Here is a 24,412-nt window from a genome sequence, read left to right as displayed (position 1 = left end):
ATGGGCAAAGGCGTATTGAGAATACAGTGACTATTAAGTAAGACGCCCGTGCTGGGAACTGGGAAGGTCACCCTGCCCCTTCTCCTAGGCACCAAGGGGCCGGGTAAAAGAGAAAAACTGAGCATAAGGGAAGAAACTTCCTCAGACCCCAAAGCCAGGCCTCTCCTGCCCACTGCTTTTGATTTTTCCAGGTAGTGGAGGGGGAAAGGAAGGAAGGGAGGGAGGGAGGGAGGTAAGTAGGAAGGGAGGAAGGGAGGGAAGATTTGTCCCTCCTTAAGGAGCACTTAAATGGAGAGAAAAAGAACCTCAGATGTGTAAGGTCCCACTTCTGCCCTCCCTACTGTGTGCCCTCAGGCAACATCGCACCTTTCTGGCCCTCAGCTTGCCAATATATATTGTATATCAGGGAGAGCACCGTTCACACCGGGATTTGATCAAGCTTAAAGGGACAGTGTACCTGGCCCTCAGCTTGCCCACTATATACATATATATATATATATCAGGGAGAGCACCGTTCACACCGGGATTTGATCAAGCTTAAAGGGACAGTGTACCTGATGATGCGTGGTGGACTTCCACCCAGAGAACACCAAACACAGCCAAGCCTGGTCTCCCTTCTTTATTGATCTCTGACTATCGATATATAGCAAGGTTCTGGGGAGACCGAGGGCAGGGGTGAGTCACATGCATCTCTGCCCTACTCGGGATGGGTAAGGGGGGCAGGTGGCAGGGTGGCAGGTCTAAGAGACCATGGATATGGACTTCACATGAACAGGGCCCACTGTACAAATGCATCGTTGATATTTACGAGAAAGAAGGAGGGCAGTCACCTGGACTTGGGCCTTTCCTGGGACAAGGTGTGGCGAGAAGAGCCTGAGGAGAGGAAGGGACGGGGCCCTGGTGGGCTCTCTTCAGAGGGCAGTACCCTGAGCCCCTCCCCATCTGCCTTCCTCCCACCCCTCCCCACTGTCACAGAGGAGGGGCCTCTTGGTGCCCGCAGCTGGGCCAGTGCTGGAATGGAGAAGGGGAGGGATCCTCAGTTGGTAACACAGTATTGCTGGATTATACCTCACCCCCTTCATGCACCCTTGACCCTGACCCAGCCGGTCTCTCCTGCCTGTGCTCGTAAGATACGTCCTGAAGGTGCTTTGCTGAGGAGACTCAACGCACGTTACAGACATTGGTCGGATGGGAGCCTCCAGCCCAGGGAGAGGAAGGAGGCAAAGGGCTCAGGCATCAGCCAGGGCAGTTCCATGTCCCAGGGCCTAGACCAGCCCCAAGCTCTTAAGGACCCCAGGAAAGACCTGCTCTCAGCCCCTGGTCCTCTTCTCCAGCTGCCATTACAGAATGGGAGAGAGGGAAGACTGCAAGGGGATGGGGCTGAAGCAGTGCAGGTCCCCCCCCTTCCCAGGCCCTGAAAAGATACCCTGCCCTGAAGGAGCCCACTCCCCTCCCCATGCATGGGGCTCTGAAACCCCCAGCTTTCTATCCCATTCCAGCCCCTCCCAGGGGAGGAAAAGAGGACCCAGACCTTCCAGCTAAGATCTGGGGTGGGGGGCTGAGGGAACCCCCAAAATGTATTGCTTAGAAACTTGGAGGCAAAAAAGGACGGGGGAGGGTCAAGGGGGCTGGCATCTCTGACCCTCCCCCCAAGCCCTGGGAAGCCTGCAAGAAGCTCCCCTTTCCCAGACATCCCATCTGGCCACGGGGGAGTCCAGAGGCAGGGGGATGGGCGCAGGGACCGTTGGGAGCCTGAAGTTCCCCAGGCTTGCTGCTGGGAGATTGAAGTATGGCCCAATGGGCGTCGGGTGGGGAGGGGCCTTTGCCCAACCCCACCATCTCTGGCGTGTGGCCTTCCAGTGGGTAGTCTCTTCTTCAACCTCCATGCTCCCTTGGAGCAGATGGGGGAGCTAGTCCCGATGGATGGTGCTGATGACATCTAACACTGGGACTCAATGAGGACCTGGGGAAAGAGGGGGACGTTTCAGTGCCTAGACCTTTGCCTTTATTTCCAGCCTGACTTACCTTCTCCAAGTCCCGCCCAGATCCCCACTCGGCCCCACAAAGAATGTAAAAAAAAAAAAAAAAATGCCTCGCAGAAGGGTACTCAGCCAAGGTGGGAGCAGGAGCTGCGATCAAAGTCATGCCAACCGACCTCACAGAGCCTGTGCCCTGGCTGGTTCCTTTTCCCGAGCCCTCACAAAGATGCTACCATGAATGGCTCTAGCCTGGCTCAGGCCCCACCCTGCTCTGAAGAGCTACCTGCTTTCCAAATGCAGGGGCTGGGACAGAAGAGCTGGCAGGATTTCCTTGCTTCACATTCACGCCCTGACTCAGTTCTATGTGTTCACTCCACCACTTTCCTGCCTGGAAGGAGGGAGGGAGAACCTCACATCCATTGAACCCCAGAGATGACTCTTCCAAATGCCGTGCTGGACACCCAGCTCTCCCTGCTCCCCGCCCAACATCAAGACGCTCCACCATGACAGGCTCACCTGGGCCAGCCCCAGGCTAGTCCAGATTCCCGTTCTGGTTGTGTTCCTCTTGGGCAGGGGAGGGTGGGGCCTCCTCCTCACAGGGGGACAGCTCGTCGATGGACATCTGGTTGGTGATGCCTGCAGACCAGACCAAGAAGTAGTTTTCCCCAGAACCAAGGAGTAGGTGGAGAAAAGTAAGAGATTCTTATGCATCTTCCTACCTTCAGCCCCTGGCCGCTCTTATGGAAAGCTAATCACAATCCCAACTCCCACATAAAGGAAAAGACTGCCCAGCCAGGGCCATCACGTGGCCCTAATCTACAGAAGCACCACTCACAGGCTGCGATGTGCATGGGGCCCCTTGGTTGTGGAATATGGTTGGCCCCGTTCTCTCTCCAGTTCTCACTCTAGAACAGGCCAACCAGCTGGTCAGTCTTTCCTGGGATCTAACTTTAGTCTGATCAACTCTATTCCCAACTCTAGGAGGCAGCGGCTGCTCCAGGGGCCTGAGGAAAATGGACCTGCTACTACCCCATTAGCCACCTCCTCCCATGGCTTCATGCCAGCAACGGTACCCACCGCTTGCTGCCTGCTCCTTCCATTTCTGCTTGTTCTCCTGAATGTATTTGGTCCAGGTGGAGCGGAAGCTGATCACATCAGGGTTAGGGTCTCCTACTTCCACATCCAGGGAAGGCTGGCGCCACTGAAAGCTGGAAGCAGCCCCGCCACCAACTTCAGAGGTGGGACCCAGCCCAGTCCGGAACCACCTTCCCAGCCCTCCAAGTGGAGGGGATGGAAGGCCAGTAGGAGGCTTAGGGGGCCTCCTTCTCCTCTTCCCTCTTCTAGGTACCTTCCAAGTCCCTGTCCCCCTCCTCCCAGATTCCACCCCTCCCTCTCCACACCTTCCTTCTTACTAGAAGGAAAATAAAAACAAGATTAGCAGAAAGGCAATAAACAGAGCTAATGGAAGAGACAAAAATATGGTGGAGGGAATACAGGTGTGGGCACACAGTACAGGAGCTCTCCTGTTGGGAGTAGCCTGCTCCTCCGCCACCCCTCCCATGGCTGTGCCTCCTCCCTAGGGGTCTGCCCTCTGTGAGTCTGACTCCCTTCTCCCAGAACCAGAAGGCCGGGCTACCCTAGTCATCCTCACCTGGGCTGGTTTTTAGACTTGGAGTCCTCATCCACCACGGGCTGGACACTCTTCTCAGCCACGTCAGTCAGCACGGAGAATGTGGGCTCCACAATGAAGTCGATGAAACCTGCAGTGCAGAGGGTAACACCATGACGATGTCTTACCTGGAGGCCTGGGGAGTGGGAATGGCCAGCATGGCTGCGACCCCTCTGCATGTAAAACAGAGCAACCAATGAAGGCAGCCTCTGGAATGATGCATGTGTGACTTCAGAGAGCTCCTCCCCACCATTGCATGCCCCTGGCCTTCCACCCAGGACCCCGTGCCCTACACAGCAGGCTTGCCTCTATAGGAAGAATGGCTTTGAGGTTGGGGACTTGGGGAAGTCCTGGCCCAGGCCCCACACAGTGTTCTTTCCCCTTTGCAATCTCCTCCCCGTGAGAAAGGATACTCACCAATCTGGGACTGTGCCACGAGAGTGGAAGTGCGATCACACAGCGGAGAGAAGGGCAGCCCCAGCTCCGCCTCCTTGTCACCCTGGGGGAGAAGACCGGAGGGAAAGCTGGAGAGGGTACCTCAGACTACCAGATCCAGGGGGAAGCTGGGTGGGTAGGAGGTTGTTGTGGGAGAAAAGAAATTTCCGTGCCTATGACCTGGAAACGAGTGATGGGCAAATGGGATGCACCTCTCATCAACCACTGTTCAGCTCCTAGGACCATGACAGCTTATCCCACAGGATTGGGGTCAGGTCAGGAGCCACAGGTTGCTAAGTGAAGGTCTGGAGTAGGAGTATGGAAAACCATGTGAGAGAAGGCCCATGGGCAGGGGGTGGGCAAAGATGCCGTGGTACCTGGCGGAAGAATTCTTCCATGAGAGCCTTGGTCCAGCGGCTGTGAACTGACCACTGCTTGGTTGGGTGGCTGATGTCTGCAGCATGGAGCAATAGAGACAGGGCCTTGGACTTGTCAATCCTGGTCAAGGCAGATGGCAAGAGAAGGGACCTGAGCTTTTAGGAAAAGGAAATGTGGACCATTCCTAACCTCCATCGCCTGCCCTCTCTCAGGTCCTCTCAGGTAACTTCAAACATTCTCCTGAGGATACACACACACACACACACACACACACACACACACACACAGAGCAAGCAGCCCAGGCTCTTAGAAGCAGGAGTCTGGGTTCAGTCCTCACTACACCTATCACACACTAGCTGTGTGACATAGAGCAAGTTACTTAAATTTCTGTATTTCATTTTCCTCAAATCCTAAGTGGAAATAATAGCAGAATCTGCCACACAGACTTGTTCTGAGAAGTAAATGGCATGCAACATATAAAAGTATTTAGAAAAATGTCTGGTACATAGTAAGTACTCAGTAGATGTTATCTATAATTATTATTATTATTATTATTATTATTATTTTCTAACAATGATATGCTCTGACACAGCACATTCTCCCACACAATGGCACATTAATACACACCTTCAGGACACACATGTAGTCTGTTCTCTCTTACACACATTTAGCAACTTTCATACATTTAAGCAACATTAGCTGTAATTATGGCCTTTATTCTGTGTTTTTGTCTTTAACCTCACATGACTCTCTCAATAGCATGCTTATAGTAGGAACTGGTGGCAAGCTGTTGAGGAGGGAGGCATATCATTTTCACATTTCACAGATAAGGGAATGAGTCCAGATGGATTGAATGATTTTCCCAGCATTCCAGAGTAAGTCTGTCCTGAAGCTGAGATGATAATGTCCATCTCAGACTCCCAGCCCAAAGTACTCTCCAGTATACCAGCTGCCTAGACTGTACCTAAACCCAGGGCCATGTGCACACACTTGTCACACACACACACACACACACACACACACACACACACACTCAGCTATCGGGAGCCAGGAGAGCTTCTACATCCAGGTAAAGACTTGGCACACCAATCACCCATGTGTATGCCCCCCGATTCACACACCCCTTGCTCTGGCCTAGCCCCGGCCACACCCCACCAGATGCCACCTCTCCAGCTGCTGCAAGGCTGTCTTCATGGACTTCACTTGCTGAAAATGGCAAGACATGTCTGTGGCCAAGACCATCTCGATGACCAGGGCCCGCAGCTCTCTGAATGGACAGAACCAGAAGAATGATTAGCCCCACAGCATTGGTGGCAGGAGGTCCAGGGAGTAGAGGGGGGGGGGGATTAGGAGGTCTTGCAGGGAGGCCCACTCCTGGCTCCTGCTCACACAAACTCATCCTTGGTGAGGTTGATGAAAATGTTCATCTCATCATCCTGCATCATTCGGAAAACAGAGCTGATGTGGTGATTCTCCAGCACGGAGCGGTCATTGTACAGAATGGCACACTCTGACCTGCAAAGCCAAAGGTCATCATGGTCAGCCCCCTGTTGAATGGAAATTCTGGCAACCTCTCCACTTCCATTCAGCCCCTGCTGCCCTGCCACACCCCACCCCTCACTTGGTCTGGATGTGGAAGCTGTTGGTAGTGCCCGTGTGCTCATAGTCATGGATGGCTGCTGCGAAGATGATGGCCAAGACTTCGATCTCTGACAGGCAGTGCTGGGAGGAAGAGACAGAGGATGAGAGGGGGCCAGCCCTCTTTGAGTCACTGCCCCCCAATCTCCACATACAGGCTGGACCACTCACACCACCCTTCCACTCTTCAAGGCCAGCTGCTGGGCTAACGCAGCCAGGTTTCTCAGCTCAGGGAATGACCAAAGACCCTCCTCCATTCCAACCTGCAACCCTCCCAGTGCATCCCAGTACACATCCCGTGAATTGATGGTCCACCCAGGAATTCCACAGAGTAAGTCCAATTTGACTCTGAAAACCGTGGGATGCCAAAGGAGGAACCAAAGAGAGAAGGAGGGAAATGGGAGTATACACCCCAGTTATGCAGTCATGAAGCCCTAAATCACAGCGGAGTAATCTCCGGGCACCTACCACCATCCCTGTGCGAAGCAAGAAGCAGTGGACTGTCTGAGTGACGTCAGCGGCGTGGACCTGGTTGTGGTAAGGGTTCTTGTATTTCCCATAGCCAGTCTCCAAAGCATCCAGGAAAGTCATCAAAAACACAGTGGGGATCTGCAGTAGGAGGGAGGAAGCAGAGCTACGTGGAGGATCTGCAGGAATGGCAGGCGGCCCAGGCCTGAGCTCAGCAATGCCATTTTTCTGTGGAAGGCAGCGTGGCGCAGGGAGAGAGCACTGGCTCAGCAGTCCGGTGAACCTAGGGCACATCCTGGCTCTACCACCTGCTGGCTATGCGACCTTGGGCAAGTCACATGCCTCCCTGAGCCTCAGATACTTAATTGCAGAATGAAGATACCACCTCCTACCTTGAATTTAACGAGATAAGTGCAAGGGACTTAGTAAGTGCTCTCTAAAGAGTAGCTATAGTTATTATTATTATTTCCCTGGAGATTTTTTTTAAAAAGGAAAGACAGTTTCCCTCCTACCTTTCAACCACCCACCGCAACCCAATCCAGTGCCATGGGTAAGGGCTCAGAGAAAACAATAGGAGGATGTACAGAGGACCCTTCCAGCCAGAGGTAGATTACCCCCTCCTCTGAGAAGCCTGCCCCCACCCTTACCCACACAAGCTAACCAATTCTGTCTGTCCAGCATATGCCCTTGGGGTATGCCTGCCTCCTTCAAAGACTCAAGGCTCCTAGAGGACGGGGCTGGTGTCTGCACCTGTCTCTGGATCTCCTGAGGCTAGGAGGAGAGCAAGGTTCAGGAGCTGAGGAAGCTTCTGTAGAGATGAGTGAAAGTAACTAGACACAGAGGATGTGCCACTCATCAATCAGACCCTAATGTCCCCCATCTCCACCCCTGGAGGGCTGTGCCCCAAATTCAGGGCATTTTAAAGGACTGTTTCCATAACAACTGCCCTTACTTTTACATTGCCATGGTGTCCCTGGAGAAAAGGGAAGGGAAAGAGGAAAGGGACGGGAAGGGGAGGGGAGGGAGAGGGCAACGGGAGGGGGACGAGAGCAGAAGGAGAAAGGGAAAGGGAAGGAAAAGGGGAAGAGAAGGGAAGGGGAGGGAAGGGAAAGATGGAGGAGAGAGGAAGGAGGAGGGAAACTGGAGGGGATAAGGGGGAGGGGGAAGGAGTGGAGGGGGAAGGGATGGAGGGGAGGGAGGAAGGAAGGGAAAGGAGAAGGGGGAGGGGAGGGGAAGAGGAGGGAGAGGAGAGGGGCAAGAAAAGGGAAGGGAAGGAAGAAGGGGAAGGGGAGAGAGGGAAAGAGAAGGGAAGGGAAGGGAAGGGAAGGGAAGGGAAGGGAAGGGAAGGGAAGGGAAGGGAAGGGAAGGGAAGGGAAGGGAAGGGAAGCAGAGGGGAAGGGGAAGGGGAAGGAAATGGAAGGAGCAGAGGAGGGTTGGGTGTCCAGGAAGGGGATGTGGTGTCTGAGAAGGACAGCTCCAACTGGGGGCTGTACCATGAGTGAACACTAAGGCAATAAGCCTCCCCTCTCTGCCTCGGAGCAAGGTGGACTGGGGTTGGGCCAATCCTAACCTGATGCAATTACGCTTAGGGTCCCCCCCAAACCAGTCCTTCCAGGTGAGGAAGCAGAGTTTAAAGGAAGCTGTGCCTGGAATGTGCCGGAGAACCAGTTTGGAGGAACATGAGCTGGGGAAAGCCTGGAGGAACAGAGGACCCTGCCGTTCTCTGGGCAGGATCAAGGGGAAGAAGATAAATCCGCAGAAGGACAGGCCTCAGGAAGACACTGAACAAAATCCCAACTGGGCACCTCGGGAAAGGCCTGGCAGCCATCTTGGGGGCCTTCTAAAAGGCGGAGTCGGCGGAGGGAAGGCAGAATGCACAGTGTCCAGTAGTCCCTTAGGGAGAAATGGGGGCACAGGAGGGAGGATGACCTTTCAAAGTCCTCTGGAGGGGCCCCTCGAACCACACTCCTCTCACCCACTCCCACCCCGCCATGGGCCCCTCAGAACACACGTTTCCTTTGGGCTAACACCTATTGCCCACTGGCCCAAGTCCCCACTGCGACTCCTCACACCCTTCACCCTCTACTTCCAGCTGTGGTTTCCCACGTGGAAATGTTTTTTCCCAGCCTCTATTCCCAAAGGCATTTCCTCCTGGCACAGGATCTGGAGAGGACTTGAATCCTATATTCTTCTTGGCCAGCCACGCTGAGGAGCAAATGGAGTTCACACACACACACACACACACCCTCCCCTCACACAGCCCTACCCAGCACTGCCAAGAGCTGAGCCTCTCATAAATGCCTTGGACAGAGATTAGCACTAGGTGGGAGAGCGGGGAGCCAATTCCATCCCCTCCCCCTCCCCCCAAGCACATGGAGAGACTCTAGTCCCAAAGCACTGACAGCATCTGGGCTTGCAGCCTCTGGTGTCCACAGGCAGGAGGCAGCACAGCTGAAAGGAGGCGGTGAACGTCCAACCAGCCCGGAGGGAAAGCAAAGGGGAGAGAACAGAATCCTAGGCTCCACAGTTACAGGCCTAGAATCTTAGCCCAGGAAGCACAATCCGATCAGAGGCCGGGGCTGCAGAGAGTGACAGAAAGACCAGACCGGAGTGGGCATGAGGAGACTCCCCTGCCAATGGGACTACGTGAGGGATCCTATGGAATCCACTGGTTGGGAATCTTCTAGAACAGGAGAATCACGCCCAAAGGCGGGGATAGGATGTGACCCAACCTTAAAGCGGCTGATGAGGTTATGCCGAGTCAGCAGCTCGAACGCGATGGTCCTCAGAGCGTGGTCCTCGGCCGCCCGGTTCAAGGAAAAGACATCAAAGCACCAGAGGTCCAGGTTCTGTGGAGAAACGACGGACTAGGAGGGCGCGCCCGGCTCCAGGCGGCAGCAGAGCGGGCTTCCCACAGTTACACGGAGGGAAGCTGTAAACAAGGAGGTGGTGGATAGGCTTCTTTCTTCCCAGACATCGCCCCATGTTACACAGACAGAGGGGCGGGAGTTTGCCTCTGGAGTGGGCAAACATTGTTTTTGTTTGTTTGTTTGTATTTAATATATATATATATATATTATTGATTTTTTTTTATTTTTTTTTTTTACAGAGAGGAAGGGAGAGGGATAGAGAGTTAGAAACATCAATGAGAGAGAATCATCGATCAGCTGCCTCCTGCACACACCCTAGTGAGGATGTACCCACAACCAAGGTACATGCCCTTGACCAGAATCAAACCCGGGACCTTTCAGTCCCCAGGCCGGCGCTCCACCACTGAGCCAAACCGGTTTTGGCGAAAAAACGTTGTTTTGAGGAACATGAGACTAGCACTTAAAGGGAAGGCAAAGTCACCCCCTCCACAGAGTCTGCAAGTCCCAACGGCTATTCCCGCCTCCTCACCCTGACCTTTCCCCGTTCCCGGAAACCCAGCCTCACCTTGAGACAGTTGAGGACCGCAGTGGAGTAGGAGGGGCCCACGGAGGTGTAGGATCTCCGGAACATCCTACGGGACACAGTGACAAGAGGCCTGGTGTGAAGGCCTGCGAAGTGGGGTCTGACCCGTTGGCGGACAGGGCGGCTGGGGGCGGGGTCAGGCCGAACAGAGCGCAGCAGGCCTCACCGCTCCACGAAGATCCCCGCCTGCACGGCGTGCACGATGCTGCGGAACTTGGGCTTCTCCTCCGAGCGGCGGCCTTTGGCCCGGGTCTGCTGCGTGAAGGTGGAGGCCAGCCAGTCCCGCACCTCCGAAGGCACAGCGTCGGACCGCAGCTCCTGAAGCTCATCCTCCGTGTCCAGGATTTGCCTGCGGCACCGGAGGGCGGGCGTCACAGAGGAAAGATAAGAAGTGCTGCCCCAGCCCACCGACCCGGGCCCAGCCACACCCCACGCCTCAGCCATTCCGAGGCCGGCTCTCTCCCTTCTCTTGCTTTTTCTCTCTGCGTCTTTTTATTTCTGTTTCTCTGTCTCAGGTCCCCAGTCATAAAACCGGTCACCCTGTGAGGTAGTGAGCGAGCATCCCGGCTCTGGAAGTGTCCGAGCAGACACTGGAACACCGCCTACCAGGGATCTGCCGGCCAGCAGCGCTGTCCCACAGGATAAAATGTAACTTTAAATGTTCCAGGTGCCACGTTTAAAATGCAAAAAATAAAAATTTAAAAATTTAAAAAAACAAACAAACATGAAATTCATTTTAATGATAAATTGTCTTTAACCTAAGACACCCAAAAGATTGTCATTTCAATGTGGAACCGATATAACATATACTGACGAGACATTTTACATTCTGTTTTCTAAGTCTTGTTTTCACAGTCGCCACATTTCAAGCCTCAGTGGCCACAGGAGGCCAGTGGCTCCCGCCCCGGGCAGGGCAGGGCCTGAGGGACTCCACACGGGGAGGGAGGCTGACACCAGGTGAGCTTTAAGACCACTATCTGCTCTCCTTCCTGACACCTGTCTGCCTCCGTCTCTACAACCCTGCGTCTGTTCCTCTGCCTCTTTATCTCTGCCAGGATTTCTACCTCCAGCTCTCCCCTCTGCCCACCTCACTCTTCTTCCCACTCTGGCCCCAGCACAGGTCTCTGCCCCGGCTTCCTGCGAGCCCCCGGGTCTGGGCTCCTGTGCCTGTGTGGCATCTCCCTCCTCCGTGGGGAGGTCTCTCCCTGCCCGGCATCCCCCTGCCCCCACGCTCACCGCGTCTCGTCTATGTAGACGGCCTCCAGCAGGGACGCTGTGTACTCCAGGTTCTTCTTCAGCTCCTCAATGTTCACCTCCCCGTTCTCCAGCTGCTTCACCATGTAGCGGAGCCTGGGAAGGGCGGGGGACAGACACCCTGCTCGGGCACTGCTACCTTGTCCTGCAGGCAGGATACCCGTAAGTCTTCCATAAATCACTGGTCCTTCTAACAGGAAGGCTAAGAACAGCTAATGTTTTTCATCTCAGGCTGCTGCCACTGACCATATGAAATGTGTCTAGCCGAAACCGGTTTGGCTCAGGGGATATAGCATCGGTCTGCGGATTGAAAGGACCCCGGTTCGATTCCTTGACATGTACCTTGGTTGCGGGCACATCCCTAGTGGAGGGTGTGCAAGAGGCAGCTGATCAATGTCTCTCTCTCGTCGATGTTTCTAACTCTCTATCCCTCTCTCTTCCTCTCTGTGAAAAATCAGTAAAAATACCATATTTTTTGGACCATAAGACGCACTTTTTTTCCCCCAGAAGTGGGGGGAAAAAGTCCCTGCGTCTTATGGTCCAAATATAGCCTACACATATACTTTTTTTAAAAAAAGTTTTTTTACTTGCCCAGCTCTGTGTGGTCTCTGTGTGCTTGCCCGGCTCTAAAATGGTTCTAAATGCTGCTGTTTACTTTACAGGGTTGATTATATGTGTTTATGACTGTGATGTTGGGTTTTAATGCACATAAAATATTTTAGGACACTATTTGTTTCAGAATCTTTTTTTCTTCATTTCCCTTCTCTAAAAACTGGTGCTTCTTATGGTCCGAAAAATACGGTATATATTTTTTAAAAAGAAATAAATGTATCTACACCCCCATCCCCCCATCCAGGTGTAATTCCAGGCTTTTCCTGACTCCATTGTCCCCATCCATCTCTGACCTCTTAGCACTCCCCTTGAATCAGTGTTTCCTGAACATTCTTGTTCAGACTGCCGGGGCTCAGCAGAATTGGGCAGGTACAAGCTCCTGGGGGATGTTTTTGGGATGGTCTACGGTCTGTTTCATTGTCGGAGTAACCAAGAACTGAAACTGCTTATTTCCCCCCATGAGAGAGGGCTCTGGGATCAACAGAGATCAAAAGAGGACCCGAGATCCTCTCCCTGTGTCTCCAGGTTGTGGTGGGAGGTGCATGCCCAGAGCCCCTCAGTCCCTGGCGGGATGGCAGAGACACAGAACAAAGAGCAATCTGAACGCTTTCTCCTGGCCTCACTCCATCCAGGCAGAGCTAATGGATTATGATCCCAGAATCCATCAACCAGGGCAAAGCGGGATTAACCCCTGCCTGCCCGGGACAGGACCAGGGTGACCCATCCCCTACCACAGCCCTGCAGCAGCTTCCCCAGAGCAAGCGTGGTGGGTGTGGGGCCAGGGGTCTCCCTTACTGAAGGTGTTGCCTGAAGGGACAATCCCCCCCTAGTTTGCACTCGTGAACTCTAGGAGTTGGTGATTAACTGGGAGGCTTCTTAGAAGTCTGTTGAGTCCAGCCCGGGCAGTCACAGAGCAAACAGCGTTTTCTGACTTCAGATGATGATGTTTAAAAGGTGATTAAACTTTCCCCTTTGCCCCTTCCTCCAGCCCTGCCCTGCCAGCCCCACCAAAATGGGGGCGAAACAGTGGCCACCACAATTCCCCACGGAGAGGGGCTTCCGCAGCCCAAGGTCACCCTCTGAGTCAGGGAGCAGAGGAGAATGAGTCAGGGACCAGAGGCTGAAATTAGCATCCATTCCCAGGGACGCTGCGGGAGGGAGAACAATGGCATTCCCGGAGGAACGCAGCTCTGGACTCCTGGGGTCTCGGCAGCTCTGGAAGAGGGGTGCCCAAAGAAGCCAGCCCCAGGAAGCGGCACAGGCCCGCCCTCACCTGCCTGCAGGCCTGTCTGGATGCACACGGCGCGGAGGGAAAGCAGGGAGGTGGGAGGGGGACGCTGCAGCCGCCTGGGCGGGCTGCCTCAAATCCCTCTTCCAGCCTGTCTGCTGCACCCCTCCGTGTGCAGACGGTGGGTCATTGGTAGAGGCTCAGTTCAGTAAAGCCCCGGCCCAGCTGGAGTCCAGTAGGTAGAGGGAACAGAAGCTAGACACTGAAAAGGCTTTGCAGCCAATGAGCTAGAAAGGGGGACCTGAGCCAGCATCTCCCAGAGCGCGCCCCAGCCATCGCGGAACGAAGAGGTACACTCCGCCTTTGGGGCCCAGGCTCCAGCCAGGCTTCCCGCTCGCGGGCAGTCCCTGTGGCCAGGGGCCCCCAAACCTGGGGACACATAACCTAGGAAGAAAGGCCTCTGGTCCCACTTCCCCCCTCTCTCCCCCCACCCCACCCCATGCCAGCCCCAGCCTTAATTTTCCACTTTGGTCAGCCCTTTTTACAACCAAAAGCTCTGCCCCCGGGGTCAATGCCCTCCGCCAACGCTTTTCCCCTCCACCTGCCTCTCAAAACACATCACCTCAGCGCAGACTCCCAGGGTGAACAGTCAAGCCCACAGGTGCTCATTTGCATGTATTCGCATAATTGCTAACAATGCTGCCAGCTCTACATTTCTAAAGGCGCTTTCTCCTCCATTATCTCACTTATCCTCACAATGAGCGAGAGGGGGGCGAGGGAGGGGCAGCAATCCTGGATTCAAACCTGACTCTGAGCCCTTAGGCAAGTCACTAATCCTTAACCAGTGTCTGTCAAGATGTGGCCTGGAGACCACTGGTGTCAGAACCACCTGGGACACTTGGGAACATTTGGGATTCCAGGTCTCATTACACACCTATCTGAACCAGAATAGCTGCGGGTATGGTTCAGGGATCTGCAATTAGCAAACAATCCAGATGATTCTCACGCACACTAACGTTTGAAGACTTTTATTTTAGAGCCTCAATTCCTTCACCTATAAAATAGTGAGGAGGATAATAAACTCCCTGTGAAAGTCTGTTAATGAGAGGATTGAATGAAAGAATGTGTGCAAAAGGCCTGGCGTATACTCCGGGTCTTTATGAATGTGACTTGGAATTAACTGACCAGCATCACGCTGGCCCTACCCAGCTCAAGGCTCACCCCCTTCAAATCCAGTGCCTGACTTCTCCATCCCAAGTCCAGAAGGGAGTCTGGTTTGGATGGAGATTGGTACTTAGGAAGTCCCCTAACAGAGGAAATGGGAGAATGAAAATGGTCATGATCGCCGGGACCGGTTTGGCTCAGTGGATAGAGTGTCGGCCTGCGGACTGAAAGGTCCCGGGTTCGATTCCGGTCAAGGGCATGTACCTTGGTTGCGGGCACATCCCCAGAAGGGGGTGTGCAAGAGGCAGCTGATCAATGTTTCTCTCTCATTGACGTTTCTAACTCTCTGTCCCTCTCAATTCCTCTCTGTGTAAAATCAATAAAAAATATATATTTAAAAAAAAGAAAATGGTCATGATCTCTCCTTTACAAGTACAACCCTCACTTGAGCCTCCCAATCACGTGAAGAGGAGGCTGAGTGACTCGTTCAAGGTCACAAAACAAGTCAATCTCAGTCAGGTCGGCAAGCCAATAACTCACACTATTGGAGCTTTAATGGACAGGAGGGAGCGCAATCTTGTAATTAGATTGAAAAGAGGCTGGAACTGATTCCATCACAGTCATGAATCTCAGTCATTATCCTTTTTTTTTTAAATATATTGGACTTCAGAGAAGAAGGAGAGAGAGAGAGAGAGAGAGAGAGATCAATGATTAAGAGAGAATCATTGATTGGCTGCCTTCTCATGTCCCACACTGGGGGGGGGGGGGAGGGGGGCAGAACCCGAGCATGTTCCCTAACCAGGAATTGAACCCTACTCTTCCAGTTCATAGGTCGACACTCAACCATTGAGCCACACCAGCCGGGCCAGCCATCTACCCTTCATGAAGTGTTAGTGTCCATCAACCTACAGTAGACTGTGCATGTCTTTTTTTTTTTTAATGCTCATCATGCTTTTTTTATTATTATTATTGATTTTTCACAGAGAGGAATAGAGAGTTAGAAACATCAATGAGAGTGAAACATTGATCAGCTGCCTCTTGCACACTCCCTGCTGCTGGGAATGTGCCCGCAGCCAAGGTACATGCCCTTGACCGGAATCGAACCTGAGACTCTTCAGTTCGCAGGCCGATGCTCTATCCACTGAGCCAAACCAGTTTCGGAGACTGTGTGTGTCTTGATGGCACTGACAGTGACTTGTTTATCCTGGCTGCTGTGCGCAGAGCACACAATATGTGCTCAGTAAACGTTCGTTAAATAAACAAATGGGAAAGAAGGCAAATTCATTAGAGCTATCTGCCAGAACTCACAATGGCACTTTCTGAACCGGGTTTCTCTGTGATGGAGAGCCTGGGGAGAAGAGGGAGATGGTGGGCTGCCTTCCCACACACCCTCCCTCCAAGCTCCTCCTGCCTCCACCTCTGATCCTGTCCAGGAGCTCCTGAATAGCTCCCGTTAAAATCTAAACTCAATACAGTCCAGACACCAGCAGCGTATACTCCCAAAGCGAGAGGGAAAGAAAAACTAAAGGGAATATTTGTCAAAGGGGGAGTCCAAGAAGGGGAACCTGGACTCAGGCGGCTGGGAGGATCCAGGTGCTGAACTTAACCTTCCTGAAATCCTATAACCCCCACAGGGCACTTTCTGGCCTGGCAGGGCCTGTCTGATTCTAAAGTCCTTCAGAGTTAAGGTCTCCCTTGGCCCACCCGAAATCCTCACCTCACCATTCTTCTGCAGGAAATCCTACTCCCATCCCTACATCAGTGTTAATCCAACCCCTCTGATTCAGTCCTCGGGGAATCTGTCAGGGAAGGGTCCCTTTTCCTGCAAAACTGGATGCTCAACCCTGTCCCATCCTCATCCAGACCTAACATCCCCCAACATTCCTTCCACCTCCACCCCTAACTCTGTTTCACCAGCACCACCACTTCCCCTTTACCGTCAGTCCCTGCACCATGGCAAACGCCTCAGACCCTAACCCTTGGGAGGCCCCATGTCTTCCAGCTCCGGGCATCTGACTGGAAAAGAAGGTTCTAGGCAGTAATAATCCTTAAACCCCAAAAGAGCTCCGTTTCCTCAGCCCCCACCAGTCCATTTCTTTGAATTCTCATATGACTGATGATCTGCACTACTTCCAGAATCTGCATTCCCCAAAGGATCACTGTAAGCAGGAGGCTCAGCGTTAAGCAAAAGGGCTGAGAGTTGTGAGAAGAATCCTGTTTTCCTTTTGGGTTCTTAAGACACCAGAGGAAGAGATGTCAGAGGAATGTGAGGTCCTAAGGATGCTGGGGGTCAGGAAGCAGAGAAATTCTACTAAGACTACTTGCTGCAGTCAAGAAGTGATAGAAAGGAAGGGGAGGTGGGTAAGGAAGAGTATGAGGAAAGGGCAAGATGGATGGGGTAAAAGATGGAGAAGTACACACACACACACACACACACACACACACACACACACACAACATATTCATTAACTAAATGTCAAGTCTTAGTCTCACCCCTCCACCAAAGTACAACTGGTGGACCCACAGCAAGCTGCCATCCTCCCCCCCTCTCCCTTCCTCACCGCTGACGCCCACGCCTACCACCTACCGGAGGATGGGGCCCTGGAGGTGGCTCCTCTGCACAGGAACGGGATTTGCCATGGGCATCAGTCTTCAGAGCATCAATATGCTGCCCCCCCCCCCACCGGGGCCCCTGAGGGGAATGGCGCCCTCTTGGGCCCCTAACTTCCTACTCCAGGTCTCGGCAGAATTGAGTGACTGACCAACCAGAGAGAACTTCGAGGGGGTGGGAGGGGGGGGGGGGGACAGGAGGAGCCTGGCTGGAGGAAAAAGGCAGTGATGAGGCAGAGACCCAGCCCACAGCAACTGGGTGAGAGGCCACGGGAAAAGTTTCACATCTGAAACACACTGAGACCAAGAATCTGTTCTCAGAAAAACCCCAGAAAGGACAGAAATAGCACAGGCCAGGCCTCTGCTCCCGGGAGGGAGAAGGGGTGAGGAGGAGGCTTAACGGTGAGGGAGAGCCGAAACCAGTTTGGCTCGGTGGATGGACTGAAAGGTCCCGGGTTCAATTCTGGTCAAGGGCATGTACATTGGTTGCAGGCACATCCCCAGTGGCTGGTCAATGTTTCTCTCTCATGGATGTTTCTAGCTCTCTATCCCTCTCCTTTCCTCTCTGTAAAAATCAATAATATATATATATATATATATATATATATATATATATATATATATATATATATATATATATTTTATTTTATTTTATTTTTTTTTTAAGGGTGAGGGTCCGGGACCATCCTGCATCTGTCCTGAGAGAAAGTCTGTAGTGGGAGGGGAAGGGACTCTGCAAGGGCCCACCAGAGCGGGTGGAGACTCAGCCCCCTCCCAGGAGCCTTTCCCACCGCCATTCTTCAAGCTGAGCTTGAACCCACCTGAAAGAATGGCAACAAGGCAGGAGGAGAATTCGGAATTGCCCGGGAGGGGCTTGCTGAAGCCAGGGATCAGGGGATCCTTACCCAGTGACCTTCCCACCGGGAGAGGAGCCCCTGTCCCCACCCCCACGCAGTGTAGGGCCATCAGGAGGACTTGCTCACAGACACCAAGGCAGCTCACATGAACACTCCCAGCTCCAGTTTTTTCATCTATAAAACAGGGGTTGGGGGATAAGTGAATTAACTGGAAGAGAAGAGGAGGGGTGGGATGGCCAAAGAAAGACCCCCTCTTCCTCCCCCAGGCTCTCTCTGCTCCTGCTCAGGTTGGGGCGAAGTGGAGTGCGCACACAGCCCACCTCCGGGTGGGCTGAGAGATGACATCACCAACACAAGTGCACTGGGGCTGCGATTGGTCAGCGGAGAGGCTGGGCGGGGCTAAGGATGAAAGCCGGGAGTGAAGCCCGGCATATCCAGGGGAGAGAGTTCTGCTACTACAGTTTCCTTAATCCGGGGTCTAAGGCTGGGGCCGCGTGGAAATGAGGACGGGGGAACCGTGGGGATGAGTATGGACAGGAAAAGGAGAAAGGAGAACAGGCCGAGCGCCAGGATTTTATGACAGGAAGTCTTCCCCCCTCCCTCCCCTGCCCCCAAAAAGCAGGGAGAAATTAAAATACCTTGTCCCTGTGCCAAAGCCTTGAAAGATTATAAACAAATGAAGTTTGGGAACGTGCTGTTTCTCAGCTCCACTGAGGAATGGGACAAGTAAAAGTGGGATCCAGCAGCAAGGGGAGGAATAGAGGTTAAATATCCACAAGTTGTTTTCCAGGGAACTCCCGGTAGCCAGGAGGCAGGACTGCTTCCAAGTTGGGAAAAATTGAAACCCACACTCTGTGCGTCCAACTCCTTCCTCTGTGCTCTCCAACACACACACACACACACACACACACACACACACACACACACACACAAGCTGGTTAGTGTTTTTAGAAAGAAAGGACTAGCCCTAACCCAGCGTTTTTCAACCGCTGTTCCGCGGCACACTAGTGTGCCGCAAGATGTTGCCTGGTGTGCTGTAGGTGCAGACAAGACAAGAATTTTATAATTTTTCACTATTTTGTTTACTTAATATTTCATAATAAAGTAATTATAAAATACTTTCTTTGTGTTTATTTGATTCCTATTCAAGAGAATTACTTTATATATAGTCAATATAGGCACAGAGTTAAATTTTTTAACATTTTCTAATGGTGGTGTGCCTCATGATTTTTTTCATGAAACAAGTGTGCCTTTGCCCAAAAAAGGTTGAAAAACACTGCCCTAACCGGTTTGGCTCAGTGGATAGAGCGTTGGCCTGCGGGCTGAAGGGTCCCAGGTTCAATTCTGGTCAAGGGCATGTACCTTGGTTGCGGGCACATCCCCAGTGGGGGTGTTGCAGGAGTCCATGTTTCACTCTCATGTTTCACTCTCATCAATGTCTCTAGCTCTCTATCCCTCTCCCTTCCTCTCTAAAAAAAGAAAAGAAAAGAAAAGAAAAGAGAAGAAAAGAAAAGACCCAGAGTCACTGCCACCCAGGAGATGAGGGACAGTCATCTGGTCTATTCTGTGGCCATTCTTGCTCTGAGGGATAGGGTGGAGGTGGGTGTGGGGGCAGTTGCACACAGCCTGCACAAACACGCAGCTCCCTGCCTTCCCCTCACTCCAGGCCTGCCCTAACCAAATAGGCACTAACCTCAGCCCTGCTACTGGAAGTAGAGATTCCTTAGACTAGAAAAGCTTTGGAGATGATATCCACCACTCTGTTCCCTTATCCAGGAGAACCAAAGCCGGTTGGACAAATGACTGTTTACCACTCACCCCCACAGACAGATGTGCTGTATCACCTAACCCAGATTGTTGTTTTATTATTATTATTATTATAACTGTTCCTAATAAGAAAATATATCAGTAAACCACCATCCCTTCCTGGTGGAAAAAAAACACACATATCCACTCACCCACATATATACACGCACACACACCACATTCTACCTCTGCCCGAGCTAAGAAAACTGTCCCCTGGGGTAGGTAGGACATGTCTATAATGACTCCAACAAACAGTCCAGCATGGACTTTCCTTTAGCCCTTAAATTTAGTTTTAAAATAACAAGGGGCTAAAACCTGTTTGGCTCAGTGGATAGTGTCAGCCTGCAGGCGGAAGGGTCCCACGTTCGATTCCGGTCAAAGGCAGGTGCCTTGGTTGTAGGCATATCCCTAGTGGAGGGGCAAGGGTGCAGGAGGCAGTTGATCAATGTTTCTCTCTCATTGATGTTTCTAACTCTCTATCCCTCTCCCTTCCTCTCTGCTAAAAAAAAAAAATCAATAAAATATATTTTTAAAAAATAAAATAAAACAACAAGGAGCCTAAGGATAATGCCTTCTTCCTGGCCCACCCCCAGCTTTCCCCACCCACAATGAAGGATGGACTTGGGGCGGGATGAACAAAGGATGGGAAATACTGCCTCCGGTCAGAGAAGAGGGGTCTAAGGGAGGGGTGGGGAGAAGGAGAGGAAAGGAAGTAGGAGGAGGGTTATTGGGGAAGAGATTAACTCTCTCCAAGGCTCCAAAATCTCAGAAACTGAAAGAAGGAAGGAAATGAACTAAATCCAATAGGAAGAGGACACGAATTAAAATCAGGAGCCTTTTGCCTGGACTTCATCGCTGTGTGTGACCTTGGGCACAATACTCTGTGCGGCAGCTTCCTTGTCTGTATAATGGGTAAATAATACCTGCTTCACAGAATTCTCACAAGGATCGAATGAGCCCACAGAAGAGCACCTTGGGGACTATAAACTGATGCATGAAAGCAAAAGATTATTTAATCCAATCCTTTATTTCATTAGTTCGGCAAATGTTTAGGAAGAGTCCTCCATGAACGAAGTCCCCTAGGCCACTCCTGTACCCAGGACCCCTGATGTGGAAAAGCCTGCTCCCGCCACTCCAGATGTGTGGGACTGCTCCCTGGCTCCTTGCTCCTGACAAAGGGGGCAGGGGGCAGTGGAAGCAGAAGCTGGAGAAATGTATGGAGCGTGGCGCTCCAGAAGCCAAAAACAGAGGATCTCTACCTTATCCAAGCACTGGTGCTCCTCACCCCGGGCTTCCCATTGCTATAGGAGCAGCCTGGTTCCTGCAGCTGGCTGGGCACAGTGGCGGGGGTGGCTCTAGAGATAAAAATAGCCCCCCTAGTGGCAGAGCTGGGGTACCATCCCTGGAGGTGGCAGGTGGCAGGTTGACATGGCAGCGGTCTCTAGGCACTGGCCAGAGGAGCTGGGTGGAGGGAGGGTGGGGGGAGAATGGGAAGCCTGGGGGTTAGTGGGGAAGGGCAGAACCAGGTGAGTGGAGGGAAAGGAAGGAGAGGAGCAGGAGGTACTAAGGTGCAGGGAGGGAAGGATCGGAGGTCTGAAAGGTGCTGAAAGAGGGTCTGAGAAACACCAAAGAAGAGGGAAAGGGGCCAGCTCACCCCTGTCTGTGTCTGAAGGCGAGGCCCCCTCTGCCTCCTGGCCAAGCCCTTCCTCACAGGTCTTCCCAGCAACCGCCCGGCACAGCTCAGGTCAGATGAGGAAGCGGGTAACCCAAGTGGCTTGAGCCTTGGTCCAGACCAAACAAGACCCAATATCCTGGCTCCCAGCCCAGCACACAAATGAGTCCCTTCTCCCTCAGGCGTTAGCCCTTGAGAGAGGGGGACCTGGGAGAGGGGACAAAAGGAAGACGAGTCAGAGAGGGGGCTCCCGAGGCGCGGTCCAGAAGAACCCTTTCTTTGCTTTCGTCGTCAGCCCCTCTGCTCCCGCCCTGCGCTATTTAATTCTGCTCATTATCCACCTCCCCACGGAGCACCCCACGACCCTCCAAACCACATCCCAACAGATGTTGCCGGCAGATGTCCAGCTTCCAGGGGCCTAACAGATGTTAAGAGCAGCCTGAGGTGGGAGAGTGAGTTGGAAACTTGGCAAGGGACTGACTGCAGATGTGGCAGGAACAGCACTAAACTGAGGATCGGTGGGATCTGTGTCTGGTCCCAGCCCTGCCCTCACCTTACCAACCGTCTGTGGGCCTCAGCTTCCTCCTGTGATACTGAATGGTTCTCGATGCAGTGCTGCCCTGGAGACACGAGGGAAGTAGGATGCTGGGTCTCAATTCATCCTGAGTTCAAGTTCATCAACGCTTCCCTAACCTGGTTCTTAAAGGAGAAGAGTGGCTTTCTTCTTTTTCATAGAAAGGTCACATTCTAACCTCCATGAACTTCCCAGGAAGGTCTCCTGAATACCTATCATTAATCTATCTTGCTAAAATAAAATAAAATAAAAAATAAAAAAACCCAGCACATTTTCTTGACATTTCAAAGAGAAACAGAAAGGAAGAGAACGGGCAGGACAGAGAAGCCTTTGGGGGTGAGTCTGGTACATTTGATTTGTTTCATTTCTTTCAGATTGGAACTTCTAAAGCTGCTGCTCGCGAGAGAGCCAGTCTGGGCTCAGGAAACTTGGCAATGCCGTTGGCACGTGAGCTCCCTGAGCTCACTCTGTCGGGGCTCCAAGAAGTTTCCAAACAAGGTGGGCATAGAGGCGAGAACTGGGGAGACAGTGCCAGGTTAGATCCAAAAGAGCGAACGGACAGGGGAGCACGGAAGCCGAACAATAGGGGTGATGGGAGAAGCTTCTCCAGCCCCCAGGTCCTGCCGGCCAGGGAGTCACTAAGCCCCCAGGAAGCCAAGTTCCCTTCCCAACCTGAACCGTGCCATCCGCCGCTGGCAGCCTATGCATTCCACTGCAGCCTTCATCATTTGCAAATCTGACTACTCACTGCAGCTGTGGAATCAACTGACCTGGGAGCCTGGCTGTATCCCCAGCACCACCTGAAGCCCCCCTTTCTAGCTCTTCCCCCTGCCCGTGCCGCCAGGCCTCCCCTGTGATGCCCTGGCCCTTTTCCCACCAAGCCTGTTTCTCCTCCAAACCCCCTCCCCCCCGTTCCCCAGTGGACTTTTGCCAGGTCTGGGATGCTGAAGTAAAGGCAAACCTCCTCTTTTCTTCCCAGGGAGGGGTAAGCTCCAAAGACGCGGGAGCACTGAGGGGAGGGGAGCAGGGGCAGGTCTGCGGGTGGGGGTACCAGAGGGGCAAGGACGCTGGCATTAGGGATCTCCCAGCATTGAATGGGTAGCATCCCTTCTCAGTCGCCTTTCTTTCCCCTCAGTTCCCATCTTTGCCCCACTCAGCATTCCCAGGATTCTCTCCCACTTCTCTCAGACCATTAAGTCTTCCTCCCTCGGGGGACAATCTCATGATCTAACAACTTCCGGTCTCCCAGTTGGCTCACCTGCACCCCACCTGCTGCCCTGGTTTTGTCCCTCCTTCTCTGCCGCTGTCCTGAAGAGTTAGGCATTCCGCACCTGAGAAAAATCAGCCCCCTGGGATCCAAAGGCAATTACTTGGCTTCCTTCCTGGAGGCGCTGGGAGGATGAGGTCACTGAGAAGGCAAAGGAAAGGCCTTGCCGGGTACAGGGGTTGAAGCTGGACTCCTAAGGTGGCCCCCAAGGGTGCCTGCCCCATCGCCGCACCTGGATGGGGGAAACCCCGGGGTTTCTGACTCATAGCCAAGGTGAGAGAGGAGCAGGAGCACTGACGGTGAGAGCAAGAGGGTAATTCAAAGGGAACAGGAAGAGAGGAAGTGGGACCAGAGGGAGCGAAACGGACCTTGCAGAGAAATAGAAACCAAGAAAGATGTGAACAAAGCAGGGAAGGGACAGAAGATCGGATTCAGGAAGAACCAAAGAAGAGGAAAACAGAGGGAGCAGAGAAGTGGGAAACAAATCCTCAATGATCCCTAAGAGAGGAAAGGCTTCAGGCTCTTCCTTCAAAGTCCGGTGGTGATGGCCAAAAAACAGAGGAGGATGGGAAACAAACACTCGCCTCACTGACTTTCGGAACCCCCTGGGCGGCGGGCAGGTGGAAAGGATCCAGAGACATCCAGGCCTCTCTCCTATGGAGACCCACCGGGCCTTTCGGTCCAATAGCATCCCCAGGTACTTCACCCCCCTCCGGGCAAAAGAGATACATGCCACCTCAAATGTGGGATCTTTCTGTCTTCCCAACTGGCCCCCTGGGGCTCCTGAGCAGGCAGAGTGATATCTGGTTCCTAAGGGACTGGAGAGAGTCTGTAAAATAGCATGTGGCATACCTGGTCACATCACACCCAGGCACAGGGACGGAGGATAAACGCCAGAGAGGAATTCCTCCAATGCTCACAGAACTCACCAGTGGCAGCCCCTGGGCTCCCCCCACACACCATGGCTTAGAACGGTCACTGCTCTATTCCCTTGTAGCTTCTCCACGGGGAAAGGAGATGATAAGGTGTATCATCTCTTTGTTTGGACCTCAGTGGCCCACACTCTATGTAGGTCAGCCCTTCCTCAACCCCACCCAGCCTTCTATTCTCTAAGCTCAGACACCTGCCTCGCCAGCTCCAGACTACCATTCATCAACAAGACTCTTCCAAATCACGTCCCAGACACGGGGACTCAAACCTACTAAGTAATTCATGTTTCTGCCTCTTGAATCTTTATGTTCTCCCCATCCAAGCCAATGATCGCCCATTTATTCTTACTCCCATGCTGAAATAACTACAGTCTGTATCATTCATATGGATGACATTTCATATGGATGACAACAAATGA

At 52.8% G+C, this 24,412-nt stretch overlaps 1 protein-coding gene across 4 annotated transcripts in view; it reads right to left on the bottom strand.

Annotated features, from left to right (window-relative positions):
- Positions 1 to 604: 604 nt before the first annotated feature.
- PDE1B (phosphodiesterase 1B) overlaps positions 605 to 24,412 on the bottom strand; it is a 29,424-nt gene continuing 5,616 nt past the window's right edge. For 2 of the 4 annotated variants that reach the window (XM_045588052.1, XM_045588051.1), the window contains exons 3-16: positions 11,257 to 11,370; positions 10,187 to 10,369; positions 10,003 to 10,069; positions 9,300 to 9,416; positions 6,568 to 6,708; positions 6,083 to 6,183; positions 5,851 to 5,976; positions 5,627 to 5,728; positions 4,461 to 4,581; positions 4,066 to 4,147; positions 3,631 to 3,739; positions 3,045 to 3,187; positions 2,496 to 2,615; positions 605 to 1,963 (exon numbers count right to left, since the gene is read on the bottom strand). In XM_045588052.1, coding sequence (XP_045444008.1) covers positions 2,512 to 2,615; positions 3,045 to 3,187; positions 3,631 to 3,739; positions 4,066 to 4,147; positions 4,461 to 4,581; positions 5,627 to 5,728; positions 5,851 to 5,976; positions 6,083 to 6,183; positions 6,568 to 6,708; positions 9,300 to 9,416; positions 10,003 to 10,069; positions 10,187 to 10,369; positions 11,257 to 11,370 — 1,510 coding nt within the window. In that variant the 3' untranslated portion in view covers positions 605 to 1,963; positions 2,496 to 2,511. Of the gene's footprint in view, positions 1,964 to 2,495; positions 2,616 to 3,044; positions 3,188 to 3,630; positions 3,740 to 4,065; positions 4,148 to 4,460; positions 4,582 to 5,626; positions 5,729 to 5,850; positions 5,977 to 6,082; positions 6,184 to 6,567; positions 6,709 to 9,299; positions 9,417 to 10,002; positions 10,070 to 10,186; positions 10,370 to 11,256; positions 11,371 to 16,865; positions 17,008 to 24,412 lie in introns of those variants that run through there. The other 2 variants (XM_036456862.2, XM_036456863.2) reach the window with 2 other exon arrangements.

This window comes from Pipistrellus kuhlii, unplaced genomic scaffold (genome assembly GCF_014108245.1).
Source record: "Pipistrellus kuhlii isolate mPipKuh1 unplaced genomic scaffold, mPipKuh1.p scaffold_m20_p_3, whole genome shotgun sequence".
In the NCBI taxonomy this organism is placed as follows: domain Eukaryota; kingdom Metazoa; phylum Chordata; class Mammalia; order Chiroptera; family Vespertilionidae; genus Pipistrellus; species Pipistrellus kuhlii.
This window is presented reverse-complemented; position numbering and strand designations above follow the sequence as displayed.